The sequence below is a fragment of the Sphaeramia orbicularis genome, unplaced genomic scaffold, assembly GCF_902148855.1.
Source record: "Sphaeramia orbicularis unplaced genomic scaffold, fSphaOr1.1, whole genome shotgun sequence".
In the NCBI taxonomy this organism is placed as follows: domain Eukaryota; kingdom Metazoa; phylum Chordata; class Actinopteri; order Kurtiformes; family Apogonidae; genus Sphaeramia; species Sphaeramia orbicularis.
The window spans coordinates 218950-236213 of NW_021941504.1; the positions used below are offsets into that span (position 1 = coordinate 218950).

Genomic DNA, 17264 nt, shown 5'->3' on the forward strand with positions numbered 1-17264 from the left:
CACAGACGCAGACGGAAAAAACATGTCCAGTTCTGTGGTGTTGTGTTCAGTGGGAGGGCGTTTGGACACAACAAATTAGTAGGAAGACGCATCAGAAGTCAATGAGACGAGAAAAGTGAGGAGGGATGGATGAGATAATGGACGGGGGAGGGACGGAGGAGGGAGGAGGGAGGATGGAGGAGGGAGGACGGAGGAGGGAGGAAAAGGAAAACAAGAAGAAAATAAGGTTTCAATCTGTATCAGCAGATCAGGAGGAGGGAGATGTAGTCTGACAAAGAGAGAAGATGGAGGGAGGAGGGGGTGGAGAAGGAGGTGTAGGTGGAGAAGGAGGTGGAGAGGGAGGTGTAGGTGGAGAAGGAGGTGGAGGTATGAAAATGACAGAAGTCATCTGTCCCATTCTCCCAGAGGCTTTGAACGCACCGTGGGTTTGTTTTTTGACCTTCCACCTTCTGCTTTGTCCTTCCAGACCTGGTCTGAGAACCTGGTGTGAACGTGGATCTGAGACCTGATCTGAGACCTGGTCTGAGAACCTGGTGTGAACATGGATCTGAGACTCACCCTCTTTATGTCTTTACCGAAGGTTTCACTGAAACTGGAGCCGAGGATCTCGAACTGGACGTGAGAGTTGGACCCGCTGTCCTTAAAGTCCATGGTCCCCGTCAGACCGGTGATGTTCCCCTGAAGAACACACACAAACCACCAGGACCCGGCTCAGTTGGACCATTTAGACCAGACTCAGTCATCATCCGGGTCCATGAGACCCATTAAACCCAGAAAACACTAAGTGGAAACACCGACCGGAGGCTTTTCTGAAGAAACGAACATTTACCACAAACCTGTGCATTTAACCAACGCTGTTACTGAGAAAACCTCCAACTGGAGCATCAGTTTGAAAAGGAAAACATACTAATGTCAAATGAAAAACACCAGCTTTAAAGGTAAAACCTACAAATGTTTTATTAATCACTTCAGAGCTAAATAAAACTAAGTTATGGTTTGACAAAAACAAGTTGTCAATAAATCTGTGTAAAACAAAATTCATGATTTTTGGTAAATGTAAAACAAGTAATGAGGTAAAGGTACAGATAGAGGGTGTAGACATAGAAAGGGTGAATCAAAACAAGATTCTTGGAGTGATAATTGATGATAAAATTTGCTGGAAACCTCAAATAAAACATGTACAAAACAAACTATACAGAAGCAGCTCAGTCCTGACCAGAGCAAAGGGGATCTTAGATCAAAAATCACTTCAGATTCTGTAGAATTCATTGATCTGACCTTATTTAAGTGACTGTTTGGAGGGATGGGGAAATACATTAACGAGTTCATTACAAAGACTTTTTCTACTGCAAAAAAGAGCAAGAAGAATCGGTCACAATGTTGGTTTTCGTGAACACGAGTCCACTAGTTTTCCAATCTAAAACTTTAAAACTCATTGACCTTGTGGAGTTCAAAACTATTCAAATAATGTATAAAGCAAAGAATAACTGACTAGCAGGAAATATTCAACAAATGTTTAGTGAAAGAGAGGGAGGCTGTGATTTAAGGGGAAAGTTACATTTAAAGATTCATGAAGTACGCACTACGTTAAAAAGTTTCTGTTTGACCATCTGTGGAGTAAAATTGTGGAACAAATTGTGTGTGGAGATAAAACAAATATCAAACATAATTCAGTTTAAAAAAAGATATAAAGAATTGATTCTTGAGAGGTCCAGTGTTTAATGACCGTGAGGCTGTTTGGGATCACTTAGCTTTGTGTGTTTGTGTGCGTGCGTGTTTGTTTGTTAGCAAGATAACTCAAAAAGTTATGGATGGATTTTCATGAAATTTTCGGGAAATGTTGATACTTGCACAAGGAACAAATGATAAAATTTTGGTGGTATCCGGGGGGGGGGGGGGGGGGGGGGGGGGGGCAGATCTGTCTTGGTCTGTGCTCTCTGAGTGCTTTTCTTGTTTATGGATGATGATGTACTGATAAATCTGCTGTAATTACTGAAGAAAATGGTTGAATTGTTGAGTCTGTTTGTATGACTGTACTGACATGAACATTTTGTTGTGTATAATTCAGTTACTGCATTATGTATTTGTTGTGGTTCAATGCTAAAATTAGGAAAATAGTATTGTTTGATTCTTGTATTAAGTTAGTGATAAAGGTGTAAAAGCACTGAGGGGTTGGATTAAATAAGTTTAAACTTCTTCCTACTCCTTTTCGACCATGCAAAATTCAGATTTGTATGTGCTTGAAGATAGATTCTGTCCATTTAAATGTTTTATTTTGTTTCTTTGCATGTTTGAAATAAATAAATAAAAGAAAAACAAAAGTTTTAAAGGTGAAAATGAATAAATTCCACTGAGGTTTTAAATGTAAAAGTGCAAATATCAGTTTAGTTTTAGAGGGAAAAAAACAAGTAAACATCAGTAAAACAGGGTCAGAAACAGTACAAGTCACAGAAGTTTAAAGGTCAAACATTTCAGTTTTAGAGTTAAACACATGAACCTTTAAGTGTTGATTTGACACTAGTGTAAAATCACACAAATGTCAGGTTTATGGATAAAAGCTGAATCTAGTTCAAACCCAACGATGGAGCACATTTAAAGGTAAAAACAGACCCCCATCCTGCCGTCGTCTACCATCTGTGACCTTTAACCGTGGTTACCCATAATCCCCTGGGTGGTCCTACCTTCTGGATGGTCTCCAACATGGACCAGCCTCCATTCCAGGGCTTGGTGGACTTCCTGATGCAGTTCAGACTGGCCATGCTGTGCCACTTCCTGTCCTCCAGTTTCCTGTAGAAGGCGTTGGCCAACATCAGCACGCTGTCGTACAGGTAGAGGTTGGACACCTGCGCAGGGGGCGGAGCCACAGAGGTCAGGGGTTAGAGGTCAGGAATAAGGAGTCATTTACCAGCAGGGCTCCTCCAGGGTTCTACAAGTTCAACCTAAGACTTTTTCAGACACTTACAACAGACTTCAGTGTTTATGTCGTGGTCAAACTGGCACAAAATTTGCAAAAAATTATTTATTTACTCCAACGCTATGAATCATTTCTCATTAGGAGCAAAGTTAGTGATAATTGGTTCCTAATTCTAATATAAACTTGTCGGTTGGAGCTGAGTCGAATAAGGTTTGGACACATTTAAACACAGTGAACAGGTTCATGGAAACAGAGCTGAAGACAGACCAGATCACACTGAACACCTCTAAAGTCTCTTTTAAAATATCAAATGCAGGTTTGTGAATTCAAGAGGTTTCAGACTTTTGAAGGAACCGTGGACAGGAACATTTAAGGAACAGGACGGACCCCGACAAGTAGAAAAACTTTAAACCAGAGAAGGAGCAGAAGGTTCAAACATCAACGACATCATCAGGACGAACATGACAGAGGTTAAGAAGGTCACATGAAAGAGCAGACAGACGAGGAAAGAAGAAACAAGAAGGAGAAGAGACGAAGAAAAAGAAAGGAGGAGAAGAAGGAAAAGAAAGAAAGAAAAACAAAGAAGTCCATCTACAGAACCATGGGTCTGGACTCAGGTGGGTTCTACATAAACCCCTTTGTTAGCTTAGTTAGCTTAGCTCTGTTAGCTTAGCTATGTTTAAGACGAAAATAGCCACAGTAAAACCCACTAATCACCTCTGTTAGCTTATCTCTGTTAGCTTATCGCTGTTAGCTTATCTCTGTTATCTTAGCTCTATTAGATTATCTCTGTTGGCTTAGCTCTATTTTTTAGACAAAAATAGCCAAAGTAAACCCACTAACCACCATCGTTAGCTTGGCTCTGTTAGCTCAGCTCTGTTTTTAGACTAAAATAGCCACAGTAAACCCACTAACCACCATTGTTAGCTTAGCTCTGTTAGCTTAGCTCTGTTTTTAGACTAAAATAGCCACAGTAAACCCACTAACCACCACTGTTAGCTTAGCTCTGTTAGCTTATCTCTATTAGATTATCTCTGTCAGCTTAGCTTGATTTTTGGACTAAAATAGCCACAGTAAACCCACTAACCACAACTGTTAGCTTAGCTCTGTTAGCGTAGCTCTGTTTTTTGACTAAATTCTGTCTTGTCCTTCGAAGAGAGCGGACGTGTTATTCTGAGCTCTGCTATCTGCTGTTTTTTGTCCTGCCTCCCCACTCTGCTTGGCCGTGCAGTGTCTTGTCCGACTTACTTTACTTTTGAATCCCCTGCTTGTTGAGCTCTCAAACAGCAAATATGGAATTGATCAACTGGTCACTCAGTGCAATTGACATTAATTTTTCATCAAGGAAGAATGGTCCTGGGGAGCCCGCCTGCTCTGACGGAACATTTGCAGCTGGATCCACCCGGGACGCTTGGGACAAGTGGAGGGTGGTGTGTCTGTCTGCTCTGTTGGTGGAGGACATCGAAGACATCTACCTATTTGGATTTATGATAGCAGGACACCTTCTGATTGCTCTTGGAATGGCCCTGAGCTATCGCAAAATCAGCAAGACAGCAGCACGCAAAGAGACCCCGCTGGTGTCGGTGGAAATTGAGAAGCACTTCGGAGCGGTGAGTGATAATGTGAAGGAATTCCAACGGTGGTGACGCAGTCGGGAGACAGTGTGCCAGACCTGGACGGATAGGCTGTGAACTCGAATAAGAAGTTAGATTACATCGCGGGTCAGTCTGCGGAGGGATTGAGAGCAAACGTGGAGGGGCTCCGTCAATCTGCGGGACTAAAGGAAAAAATCGATGAACTGTGTAGAGACCTCACTGGTCAGAGATGCTGAGGCCAAGTAGAACAAAATGAAGATATACTAAATTAATGCAGAATTCAAGTTTCCCCCATGGCCTAAATTGTTTCCCCTGGGAGCTGAGGAAGCGGCAGATGCTTCTCTAATCTACTCCCCCTGCAGTCAAAACGTCTTCCATGGTCAGGACAACAGTAGGAGTGAACTGAACTGAACTGGTACCAGCTGAAGGACAGAATGACCCACTGGAGTCTCTTTATCCTGCACACACATTCCACAGTTACAGAGAACATACATGCATCTTTCTCGCCCCAAACCCCAATATCACGTCTGCTGTCTGCCTTTAACTTTCACCCTGGCCCCCAAATTCCTTTCAAATCCATGAAAAAATTCCAGCATATGTTCACATGTACTGTGTGAAAACTGTATGATGTCTTATATTTGTGCTTTGCATTATCTTGTTCTTCACTGCAAATTTCGAAGAAAAGGGTTCTATGGTGGCGCAACAGTTGCAGCGGCACGATGTCCCTGATCATCGATCGAAATCTCGTTTGATATACTCTGTGCTGTATGTACTCTGTGCTATTAAACGACAGTAAAGAAATCTGTAATCTGTAAAACAGCCACCATAAACCCACTAACCACCACTGTTAGCTTAGCCCTGTTAGCTTAGCTCTGTTTCCTGTTGGTTTGTGTCGTCAATAACTTAACGACAGATCTGTTTGAATCAGCACTGTCGAAGTTTAAGTCTGAACCACTGATCAACAAACAGAAACATTGCAACGATAAGAACATCCCATAATAATAACTGTACACCTTCATTACCCTATAATGTAAACTATCAGCATTAGACTGAACGTCTGTTTGAATCGTCTATGATCTGTGAGGAAACGGTGATGTTCAGATTAAAAACACCATCATAATATTATAATTATTTAAATGTTTTTGTTTCAACATTATCTGTAAAACTGGATCTGATCGATGACCACGCCCACTAATGTGTTTATGTTAGAGCTAGGATGTCAACTATTAGCTTTAGCTTAGCAGACCCAGTGTTTGTTAGTGTTTGGATCAGACAGTGCTGCTGGACCAGAGCCTCCTCATATTTAACCCTGTCCTTTACCTCCAGGTTCTGCAGATATCCTCATATTTAACCCTGTCCTTTACCTCCAGGTTCTGCAGATATCCTTCCTGAGGGTCACACAGCAGTGAGGAGATGCGATGGTTCTGCCTCATGCATCTGCTGCTGCTGTCCTTCCACAGAGGGAAGATCTGCCGGATCACCGTCATGCGCCCCAGTGCACTATGGGTAAGCTCCAGGATCTCTGTGTCACTGATTTCCTGCAGGATGAAGAGGAGGAAGATGATTGACATGTGATTATTGTCTTTTTTTGTCCCAGAGCATCCCCATCTGGAGGAGGTTCAGACACAGATGTGCATGAAAACACACCTGATGAAGGGTTAAAGGTGGACGTTTGGGTCTGCAAGGGTTAAAGGTGGACGTTTGGGTCTGCAAGGGTTAAAGGTGGACGTTTGGGTCTGTAAGGGTTAAAGGTGGACGTTTGGGTCTGTAAGGGTTAAAGGTGGACGTTTGGGTCTTTAAAGGTTAAAGGTGGACGTTTGTGTCTGTAAGGGTTAAAGGTGGATGTTTGGGTCTGCAAGGGTTAAAGGTGGACGTTTGGGTCTGTAAGGGTTAAAGGTGGACGTTTGTGTCTGTAAGGGTTAAAGGTGGACGTTTGGGTCTGTAAGGGTTAAAGGTGGACGTTTGTGTCTGTAAGGGTTAAAGGTGGACGTTTGGGTCTTTAAAGGTTAAAGGTGGACGTTTGTGTCTGTAAGGGTTAAAGGTGGACGTTTGGGTCTTTAAAGGTTAAAGGTGGACGTTAAAGGACCCTGATGCGCGACTCTTCCATTAAAATAACTTCCTCAACACCAAAAACACCAGAATGAATCGTAAACTCTGGTAAAGTTCGTCTCCACTTTCCGTTACGTCATCTTTCTGTCGTCTTTTCGTGGTTTTTGTGGTTTTCGTTGGACCTCCTGCACAAATTCAACACCACCACATTGTTCGGCCTTATCTTCCATTCTCCGCAGTCATTATACCCTGGGAACGCCACCTCCTCTTATCTGGTCGGTTCCGCTGAGTAATGTTCACTTCGGAGGAAATGGAGGACGGCGGCCTCATCCCTCGCCGCCGCTTTACGCCGACAACTCAGTGACAAACACAGTCATTCGATCAATATTCAAAGTATTTGCCGGCACTTATGTGGAATAGAAGTGATGGTATGAGGAGGCGGTAATGACCTGCCTCCAAACGCACGAGGACGCCAGCGCCGGGTGAACTGAGGATTATGGGAATGAGTGGAGGGATCAGATAAGAGGCTGGAATGGAGACGGGATGGAGAGAATACACACACTTTAACATAAACACACCGTTTACAGGGTAAGGACGGTCCACAGGGGGGCGGGGCTAACAGGGGGGTCCACAGGGGGGAGGGGCTAACAGGGGGGTCCACGGGGGGAGGGGCTAATGCAAAAAAACAGATTCACCTCAACCTAGGTCACAACAGGTACAGTTTTTATTTATGAAGCAAACACTTTGATGTTTCTGTCATGAAAAGAAGCTTTAAACATGTTCAAACACAACACAAAAATATATAAATTACACATAATATTTAAAAATCTGCAGACTTAAAGAAATCTGAATCACACTACAGTAAAAATGAAAATATGTTATTTAAATTGATTTAATATCATAGAAAGAAGTAATGATATTATTACGTAGAAACATACTGTAACAAATACAGTAATGTAATAAACACAATAACTAAAATATAATGAATAAATAAACAAATAAACTCAATAACGTAACAAATGTAATAACATAATAAACAAAATAACATAATAAATACAATAATATAATAATGCTTTTGAACCACTACTATTTTGTCACTAAAAAAGTTATTACGTTATTGACCGGGCATTACGAAAGTCCATTGATAACGTACTAAGCCCAGATAATGATGTAATAATATATAAACAGGACTGTGTTTATTAAACATATCAGGTTCGTACAGTTTATTCCAGAACTTTCTGACATAGAACAACTGGGTTCTGTGTTTTTACCAGAACCATAAAAAGGTGAATTTAAGGAAGTATGAAGAAATTCACCCAGACTAGGTTAAACCCAGGTTTAGTGGGTCCAGGTCAGGCTCCAGGTTCAGGTCTGGGTCTGGGTCTGGGGTCCAGGTCCAGGTCCAGGTCCAGGTCCAGGTCCAGGTCCAGGTCCAGGTCCAGGTCCGGGTTCCTCCATGGTGGACTCCATCAGTGTGATTCTTCTTCCTTTGTCTCTGTTCCACCTTCATTACCTTCAGTCTAACGACTCATTAGTCTTTGTTTTGGTTTGTCCACTGATGGATTGGACGATGGTGGTGGAGGCAGAAAAACACCGTCTGATGGATCCATGTGTCGATACCGTCGGAGGTTTTCAGATCTACACCTGGAGGGGCCGGGGCGCCGTGGTTTAGAGTCGGTTTGATCTGGTTCCTGTTGAAAGACGACGTTTGGTTCAGTTTAACATGAACCTGGATGATTATTGGACAGACAGAGGTCCAGGAGGTCCAGGAAACACCTGAGGACCATGGACAGGTCAACAGGACCACGGACTCCACCTCCTCTTCCTTCTCTTGCCTCCTCCTTGTCCTCCACTCGCTGCCTCCTCCCCCTCCTCCCCCTCCTCCTCTTCCTCTCAGCCTGTTTGTTCTTCTTCTCTGGTTCTTAATTGGCGTCAGTGCTGTCGTCTCGGTGGTGTTTCGTGTTTCCACCAGACGGAGGCTGAAGACGACGGTGGTGCTGACACCGGGTCGGCGCCGACACCATGAACCTGTCACATCCAACACGGGCCTGAAGACAAACACTCTAATGAAACAGAACCGGGACACCTCCAGAACCTTCAGCCGGTTTTTGATCTGTTTTGACTTGTTTTTATATAGTTGTTCTTCTATGGGCAGCAGAGGTGTCAAACATGAGGCCCGGGGCCCAAATCTGGCCCGCCAAAGGGTCCAATCCGGCCAATGGGAAGATCCAGGGGTTCTGAAATGTCCAAATATAGTCTCCAGTGTACCTGTCCGTCAGTGTCTGTTCTATGTTGTATGTGTGAGGTTGTCAGGTTCTGCTCCATGTCCCAGTCCTGTGGTTCTGGATACACATCAGCCTAACTATAGAAGTGGGCGGGACTTTCACTGGAGGAGAACTCAACTCATCCAATCACAGTCCAGATATGACTTTGTAGACAAAGAAGACACATAAAAAATATGACGTGAATCCGACCAGTAGTTTAGTCAGAGAAGATGTTTGAAGAAACTGAACGAAGACGACAACGAAGGCAACAAAGAAGACGATGAAGATAATGAAGACGTCAACAAAAATGAAGACGAATGCGACAACGAGGATGTCAACGAAGATGACAATGAAGACGTCAACAGAGACGAAAATGAAGACGACAACAAAGAAGATAAAGATGAAAACGAAGACGACAATGATGACAATGAAGACGATGAAGATGAAGACAAAGATGCCGACAATGAAGACAACAACGAAGACGATGATGACTAAAACAAAATTGACGATGACAACGACAGAGATGAAGACAAATATGACCATGAAGACGACGGTCATGTGTCCAGTCATGTGTCCAGTCAAACAGGTATTCGTCCCATTACCTTCCATCACTATCCAGGCAACTTTTCAGATTACCCAGAATTCTTGGGGGTGGGGCTGTGTGTTGGAGAATATTGATTGGTGGAACGCAGTCATGGGTTCAAACAAACCCATCCTACTGTGTGTTTGTGTAATGTTTGTCTAATTGTGTGTTTGTCTAATTGTGTGTTTGTCTTTTCTTTGTCTTCGTCCCAGTGTTATGTGGATGTGATGGTGCGTTCAGGGACTCATTAAAGTGTACGGTACAGTGTGTGTTCTTACCTCGTTGACGAACACCCAGTGGCTGTCTTTGGAGGCCAGGTTGGTTTCCACCGCCTGCAAAAAGACACACACACACACACACACACACACACACACACACACACAGGGTTAATAACATGGCACCGTGGACGTTCCAGTCCCTTCAATCCCACCCCTCTCACCGAGGCTTTGTCTGATGAACAGTTCCCTTCATCCAACACATGGACAGAACCCTTTCACACACACACACACACACACACACCCACACGCGCACGCACGCACGCGCACACACACACACACACACACACACACACACACACACCACACACACACACACACACACACACACACACTGACAGAGCTCTGCCTTATAATCCTAATAACACACTCAGCATCCTGTACATGATACAACTGGACACTCAGCACGGCCTAAATGGACCAGGACCAGGACCAGGAGCAGGACCAGGACCAGGACCAGGACCAGGAGCAGGACCAGGAGCAGGACCAGGAGCAGGACCAGGAGCAGGACCAGGAGCAGTGACAGTTTACTGGATTATCAGCACAAACACACCTGCAGTACACCACGAACCACCACCACTGTCTGTCTGATCCAAATACTACTACTACACTACTACTACTACTACTACTACATACTACTACGACTACATACTACTACTACTACTACTACTACTACTACTACTACACTACTACATAACTACTACTACTACTACATACTACGACTACTACTACTATACTACTTACTACTACTACTACTACTACTACTACTACACTAATACTAATACTACTACTACTACTACCTACTACTACTACTACTATACTACACTACTACTACATACATACTAATACTACTACTACCTACTATACTACTACTACTACATACTACTACATACTACTACTACTACTACAATACTACTACACTACTACTACTACTACTCCCACTACTACTACTACTACTACATACTACTACTACTACTACTACATCTACTACTACTACTACTGCTACTACATACTACTACTACTACTACTACTGCTACTACTACTACTATAGGGTTGGGGGAAGCAAAATGTACAATATTTTGAGGCAGGGATTGAAAGACAGTGGTAGACCAATTAGTTTATTGAAAGTCATGAGAATGTATTTGCCACAAGAAAATGTCCATAATAGAAAATGTTTTTATTCTATGTGTCCCTCCTTCTTTCTCAATAACTGCCTTCACACACTTCCTGAACTTGCGCAAGTGTTCTTCAAATATTGGGGTGACAACTTCTCCCATTCTTCTTTAATAGTATCTTCCAGACTTTCTGGTAATAGTTTTGCTCATAGTCATTCTCTTCTTTCCAGTAGAAACAGTCTTTATGGACACTCCACTATTTCTGAAATCTCCTTTGGTTGTGACGAGTGCATTCAGCAAATCACACACTGTTTGACTGTTGGCTTTCCTGATTACTCATATGGGCAAAAGTTTGTGAAAAGGTATGGATAATAGTGTTAGGTATGATTATGACATCAGTATATGTTTGGGTTCAAAACAACTGACGTAGTGTCTGCTGAGAAAAAACAACTAAATGTTCAGTGTACATTTTGCTTCCCCACCCTGTACTACTACTACTACTATTACTTTATACTACTACTACTACTATATTCTACTACTACTACATACTACTACTTTAAACTACTACTACTACTACTATATTCTACTACTACTACATACTACTACAATATACTACTACATACTACTACTATATACTACTACTACTACTACTACACTACTACTATACTACTACTACTACTACATACTACTACATATACTACTACTACTACATACTACTACAATATACTACTACGACTACTACTATATATTACTACTACTACTACTACTACATACTACTACTACTACTACTATATACTACTACTATACTATTACTACTACTACATACTACTACTATATACTACTACTGCTACTACTACTACTACTACATACTACTACTATATACTACTACTGCTACTACTACATACTACTACTATATACTACTACTACTACTATATACTACTACTACTACTACATACTACTACTATATACTACTACTGCTACTACTACATACTACTACTATATACTACTACTACTACTACATACTACTACTATATACTACTACTACTACATACTACTACTATATACTACTTACTGCTACTACTACATACTACTACTGCTAACTACTATATACTACTACTATACCCTAGTACTACTACGGCTACAGACCTGATGACGTTTGAGGTAAACCTGCTCAAGCAACAGAACCATGAGGATCCACAGTAACCCTCTGATCAGTACGATTACTTTTAGCTCCACCACAGAGGTTCAGTTTTCTGGTTTGTTTGTTTGTTTCTTAGCAAGATAACTCAAAAAAGTATTGACGGATTTGGATGGACTTTTCAGAAATGTTGATATTGGCACAGGAACAAATGATTAAATTGGCTTTTCCAGTCGATCAGTAAACAGTCTAATGTGATGACAGGGTTTCCATGGTAACTACAGAGCCTCCTGAACGTCCAAATATGGTCATATCTGATGACCATGAAAGATGAAGAACAGTATTTGCATTAATTATTGACATGGATTGATAGGATTAGTGGGTCAACAGGAATTAAACGGTTTAGATCAGTAGATGGTTCTGGATGTTTGGGTCTTTAAAGGTGGGTTCTAAGATCTTAGAAAAAACGGTGTCCAGCAGCTACATGTTGAAAATACTCTGTTCAAAAGTCCACACCCTCTTTCTTCAGAACGTCCCCCTGAAGCCACGCCTCCAGAGTACTGGCACGCACAATGCTTGTTCCTGAGGCTTCACGAGCGCTGCACAGCAACAAACCACCGGCTGAGGCTCCGGCTCCGTACTGTTTCCGACCCCGTCTACAGCCCCGGCCCCGGCCCCGGCCCCGGCCCCGGCCCCCGGCTCCGACCCCGTCTACGGCCCCCGGCCCCCGGCCCCGGCCCCGGCCCCGGCCCCGCCCCGGGAGGCTCCGGCTCCGACCCCGTCTACGGCCCCGGCCCCGGCTCCGGCTCCGACCCCGTCTACGGCCCCGGCCCCGGCCCCGGCCCCGGCCGAGGCTCCGGCTCCGGCTCCGTACGGTTCCGACCCCGTCTACAGCCCCGGCCCCGGCTCCGGCTCCGACCCCGTCTACGGCCCCGGCTGCGACACCGGCTGAGGCTCCGGCTCCGTACGGCTCCGACCCCGTCTACGGCCCCGGCCCCGGCCCCGGCTCCGACCCCGTCTACGGCCCCGGCTGCGACACCGGCTGAGGCTCCGGCTCCGTACGGTTCCGACCCCGTCTACGGCCCCGGCCCCGGCTCCGACCCCGTCTACAGCCCCGGCCCCGGCCCCGCCCCGGCTCCGACCCCGTCTACGGCCCCGGCCCCCGGCCGCTCCGACCCCGTCTACGGCCCCGGCCCCGGCCCCAGCCCCGGCTCCGACCCCGTCTACAGCCCCGGCCCCGGCCCCGGCCCCGGCTCCGACCCCGTCTACGGCCCCGGCCCCGGCCCCAACCCCGGCTCCGACCCTGTCTACGGCCCCGGCTCCGGCCCCGGCCCCGGCCCCGGCCCCGGCTCCGACCCCGTCTACGGCCCCGCCCGGCTCCGACCCCGTCTACGGCCCCGGCTGCGACACCGGCTGAGGCTCCGGCTCCGTACGGTTCCGACCCCGTCTACGGCCCCGGCCCCGGCCCCGGCTCCGACCCCGTCTACGGCGACCCGGCTGAGCTTCCGCTCCGTGCTACCCCATCTCGGGGTCCGACGACCGGCTACGGAGCCCAGTTCCAGACTATCTGACTAACGGTACATTTCCTACTGATTTATGGTTTGTGACAAAACAGTTTTGCGGTGAACTTTCCATCCTAACAGAACTAAGCTATCCCAGCTCGGCTCTGTTTCCTGCACCAGTGCTTCCGAACCTCTGAGAACACACGATTCATGAACGAAGAGGGGGGACGAACAGAGGGGGGAGGGACAAATGGCAGGAGTTTGATAGACATATCACCGTTCATCATTTCGAGTGGACGCTCAATAATGATTGGATGGGTTTTTGCAGTCGGTCCGTTCCACAGGTGATGATTTTTTTTAAATTTTTGTGTTAGAGCATTTAATTAATTAGTTGTAATCGGGGTTTTGAGGGATTTTACGGAATATGGTAACAAATGCCCAGGAAAACATCTCGGACCCCACCTTTAAGGGTTAAATTGACAGTCTGTCACACTCCGCTCTGATGTCCCATGAGCCTCAGCGGCAGCAGGTGAAGCTCAGACTGAAATGAGGAATGTCAGTTCTGATGTTAACCCTCAGTAAAGGCCACGTTGACCTGTCACACTGGAGAGCCACAGATACAGCTGTCAGGGTGACCTTTAACACCACACCACACCACACACCACGCACACACACACGCACACACACACACACACACACACAACACACACACACACTGCACACACACACACACACCACCACTCAACTTCAACATATATACTCTATATATAAGTATATTTATACATAACTTCTGTCTCCACCATGTCCAACCCTGGATGTAGAACCCTGTCCTGAATGTCCTGGAGACAAATGGACCGACGTCACAGTCACTTCAATCTGACCTAATGATCATAAATGAACACTAAGGTGTGGTCACATGAACACAAACATTAGAGTCATCTGATCTGATCCATCATTCAGTTCTCCACTGGATCAAATTTACATTAGATTTAGAACCACAACTTTCAGATGATCCACAAAACATCTGAGTCCAGCAACGCCTCCATCAGCTGTTCTAAACTCCGCCTCCATCAGCTGTTCTAAACTCCGCATCCATCAGACTGTTCTGAACTCCGCCTCCATCAGCTGTTCTAAACTCCGCCTCCATCAGCTGTTCTAAACTCCGCTCCATCAGCTGTCTGAACTCCGCCTCATCAGCCGTTCTGAACTCCGCCTCCATCAGCTGTTCTAACTCCGCCTCCATCAGCTGTTCTGAACTCCGCCTCCATCAGCCGTTCTGAACTCGCCTCCATCCAGCTGTTCTGAACTCCGCCTCCTCCATGTCGTCGTGACCCTGAACTCGTTTTGAAGCTCCAACCCAAAGGCGAACGTCCTGAGCGTGTGTCGACTCTACAACCTCCGCCCACACCGCACACATACACATTAAAGCTTTTTTCTGACACGCTCAGATGAGCACAAGGCGGAGCCTCAGGGATGCTTTTAACGGCAACACGCCCACCGCAGCCGCCGAGGACGACCCAGTCCGTCAGCTCTGTCAAAATCCAAGGTGGTGGGCGTGTCAAAGCCCAGAGGAGCGGCGCTAAAAGCTGCTCCTCACCACATCGCCGCCACTGCGTCGCGCCATGGGAACAGACGTCCACAGTCAAGTGTGTTGAAGTCAGGGTCCAGTTAAGGTGGGTCCAGATCAGAAGGGTCCAGGTCAGGTGGGTCCAGATCAGAAAGGGTCCAGGTCTGGTGGGTCCAGGTCAGGTGGGTCCAGATCAGAAGGGTCCAGGTCTGGTGGGTCCAGGTCAGGTGGGTCCAGGTCAGAAGGGTCCAGGTCAGGTGGGTCCAGATCAGAAGGGTCCAGGTCTGGTGGGTCCAGGTCAGGTGGGTCCAGATCAGAAGGGTCCAGGTCAGGTGGGTACAGGTCTGGTGGGTCCAGGTCAGAAGGGTCCAGGTCAGGTGGGTACAGGTCTGGTGGATCCAGGTCAGGTGGGTCCAGGTCAGAAGGGTCCAGGTCAGGTGGGTCCAGGTCAGGTGGGTCCAGGTCTGGTGGGTCCAGGTCAGAAGGGTCCAGGTCAGGTGGGTCCAGGTCAGAAGGGTCCAGGTCAGGTGGGTCCAGATCAGAAGGGTCCAGGTCAGGTGGGTCCAGGTCAGGTGGGTCCAGATCAGAAGGGTCTAGGTCAGGTGGATCCAGGTCAGGTGGGTCCAGGTCAGAAGGGTCCAGGTCAGGTGGGTCCAGGTCAGAAGGGTCCAGGTCAGGTGGGTCCAGGTCTGGTGGGTCTGGGTTTAAAGGAGCGGCTCAGAGGTTTGACATGTTTAAGGAAAAGAATGGGCCTGTGGGTCAAAGGTCATTGGGTCAAAAGATGAAGTCAGATGGAAACTGGGACAACTGGAACCCAGACGCAAGCACGAAAACACGAAAAAAACGTAAAAATACAAAAAATATGAAAAACACAAAAATACAAAAAAATACGAAAAACACAAAACATGAAAACATGTAAATACAAAAAAAGATCAAAAACACAATACAAAAAAAAAAGAAAAACATGAAAACACAAAGCACCAAAAAAACCATGAAAACAAAAATAGAAAAAATAAGAAAAACACGAAAATACGATGTTAATTTTACTACCATAGATGTTTGTATTTCTGCTTTTATCTAGTAACAATTCTTCTTCTTTTTCTACTCTTATTATCATTATGATGATGAGTATGATTATTATTGATCTACCCTTTTCTTGCCCTTCTTTAATAAATTCATTCTGGTTCATACAGTGAAGTTCATTCTGGACTTTTGGGGAAAATAACCCTTTTCCTTTCATCTGCGGTGGTTCAGTTTTCTGTTCAGCTCAAATATCTGGACATTTACATGGTTTTAATCTCTGCCGTTTAAGATTTACACTAAATACATTAAAGTTTGTTCAAAAAAACTTTTGTCAATACAGACATATTTTATTTTAGCTGCTTTCATTTGTTTTTTACAGTAGGTTTTATATGAGGCACTTTTAATTTCACTGTATGTGTTACAATGACAATAAAGATGTTCGTTCTATCTATTCTATTCTATTCTATTCTATTCTATTCTATTCTATTCTATTCTGTTCTGTTCTGTTCTGTTCTGTGGTTCTTCAGTTCTAAGCTTTGGAACCTTGTAAATAGGGGGAAATTAACCCTAATTAAGTGGATTTTTAACATTATTGATCACCTTTAACAGATGGAACACTGTTGGTTTAATTGTATGTTCAATAATGACCAGAACAGAATTAAACATTCATTATCATTTAGATTCTATCAGATAATTAACTTTTTCCTACAGGATGAAACTACCTGTATACTGTACGCTGTTGTACACTGACCTAAAATCTGTTCACAGGCTCTAATTTAAACCAAACATTTGCTTCAATAAATGATTCATTTACTGATTTCATGTTTTTTTATTATATTATTATATTATATATTATTATTATTATTATTATTATCTGGTGAATCCTTCAACAGGATCCATAATAAATAATTAACATCCTTTATGCTCCACCCATGGGTTCAAGGTCTCATCGAGGATGGGGGTTCAGTCCAGGTTGTCTCCATGGCAACAAAACTCCAACTGTTTCAACCACATCTGATCTGAATTATATGAAAAGTGTCTTTAGTTTTGGTGGAACACATGTTTTCACCTGCAGGAAAACCCCGCCCACGTGTAAACCTGCTCATCAGACGCCACTCTGCGGATGTTTGTAGCCACGGCAACAGCTGGACAGATGTTGTGGAGGCGGAGACAACACTGCCGCCGCTGCAGGAACAGCTGTGATTCACCGTCTACGTCATGGACCGTAAACCTGAAACG

The 17264-nt window shown here is 44.9% G+C and overlaps 1 protein-coding gene across 2 annotated transcripts in view; it reads right to left on the bottom strand.

Annotated features, from left to right (window-relative positions):
* Positions 1–17264, bottom strand: part of LOC115415980 (glutamate receptor ionotropic, delta-1-like) — a 242015-nt gene that overhangs the window by 71858 nt on the left and 152893 nt on the right. For both annotated transcript variants that reach the window (XM_030129660.1, XM_030129659.1), the window contains exons 3-6: positions 9684–9737; positions 5874–6047; positions 2682–2843; positions 559–678 (exon numbers count right to left, since the gene is read on the bottom strand). In XM_030129660.1, the coding sequence (XP_029985520.1) occupies positions 559–678; positions 2682–2843; positions 5874–6047; positions 9684–9737 (510 nt within the window). The remainder of the gene's footprint in view (positions 1–558; positions 679–2681; positions 2844–5873; positions 6048–9683; positions 9738–17264) is intronic.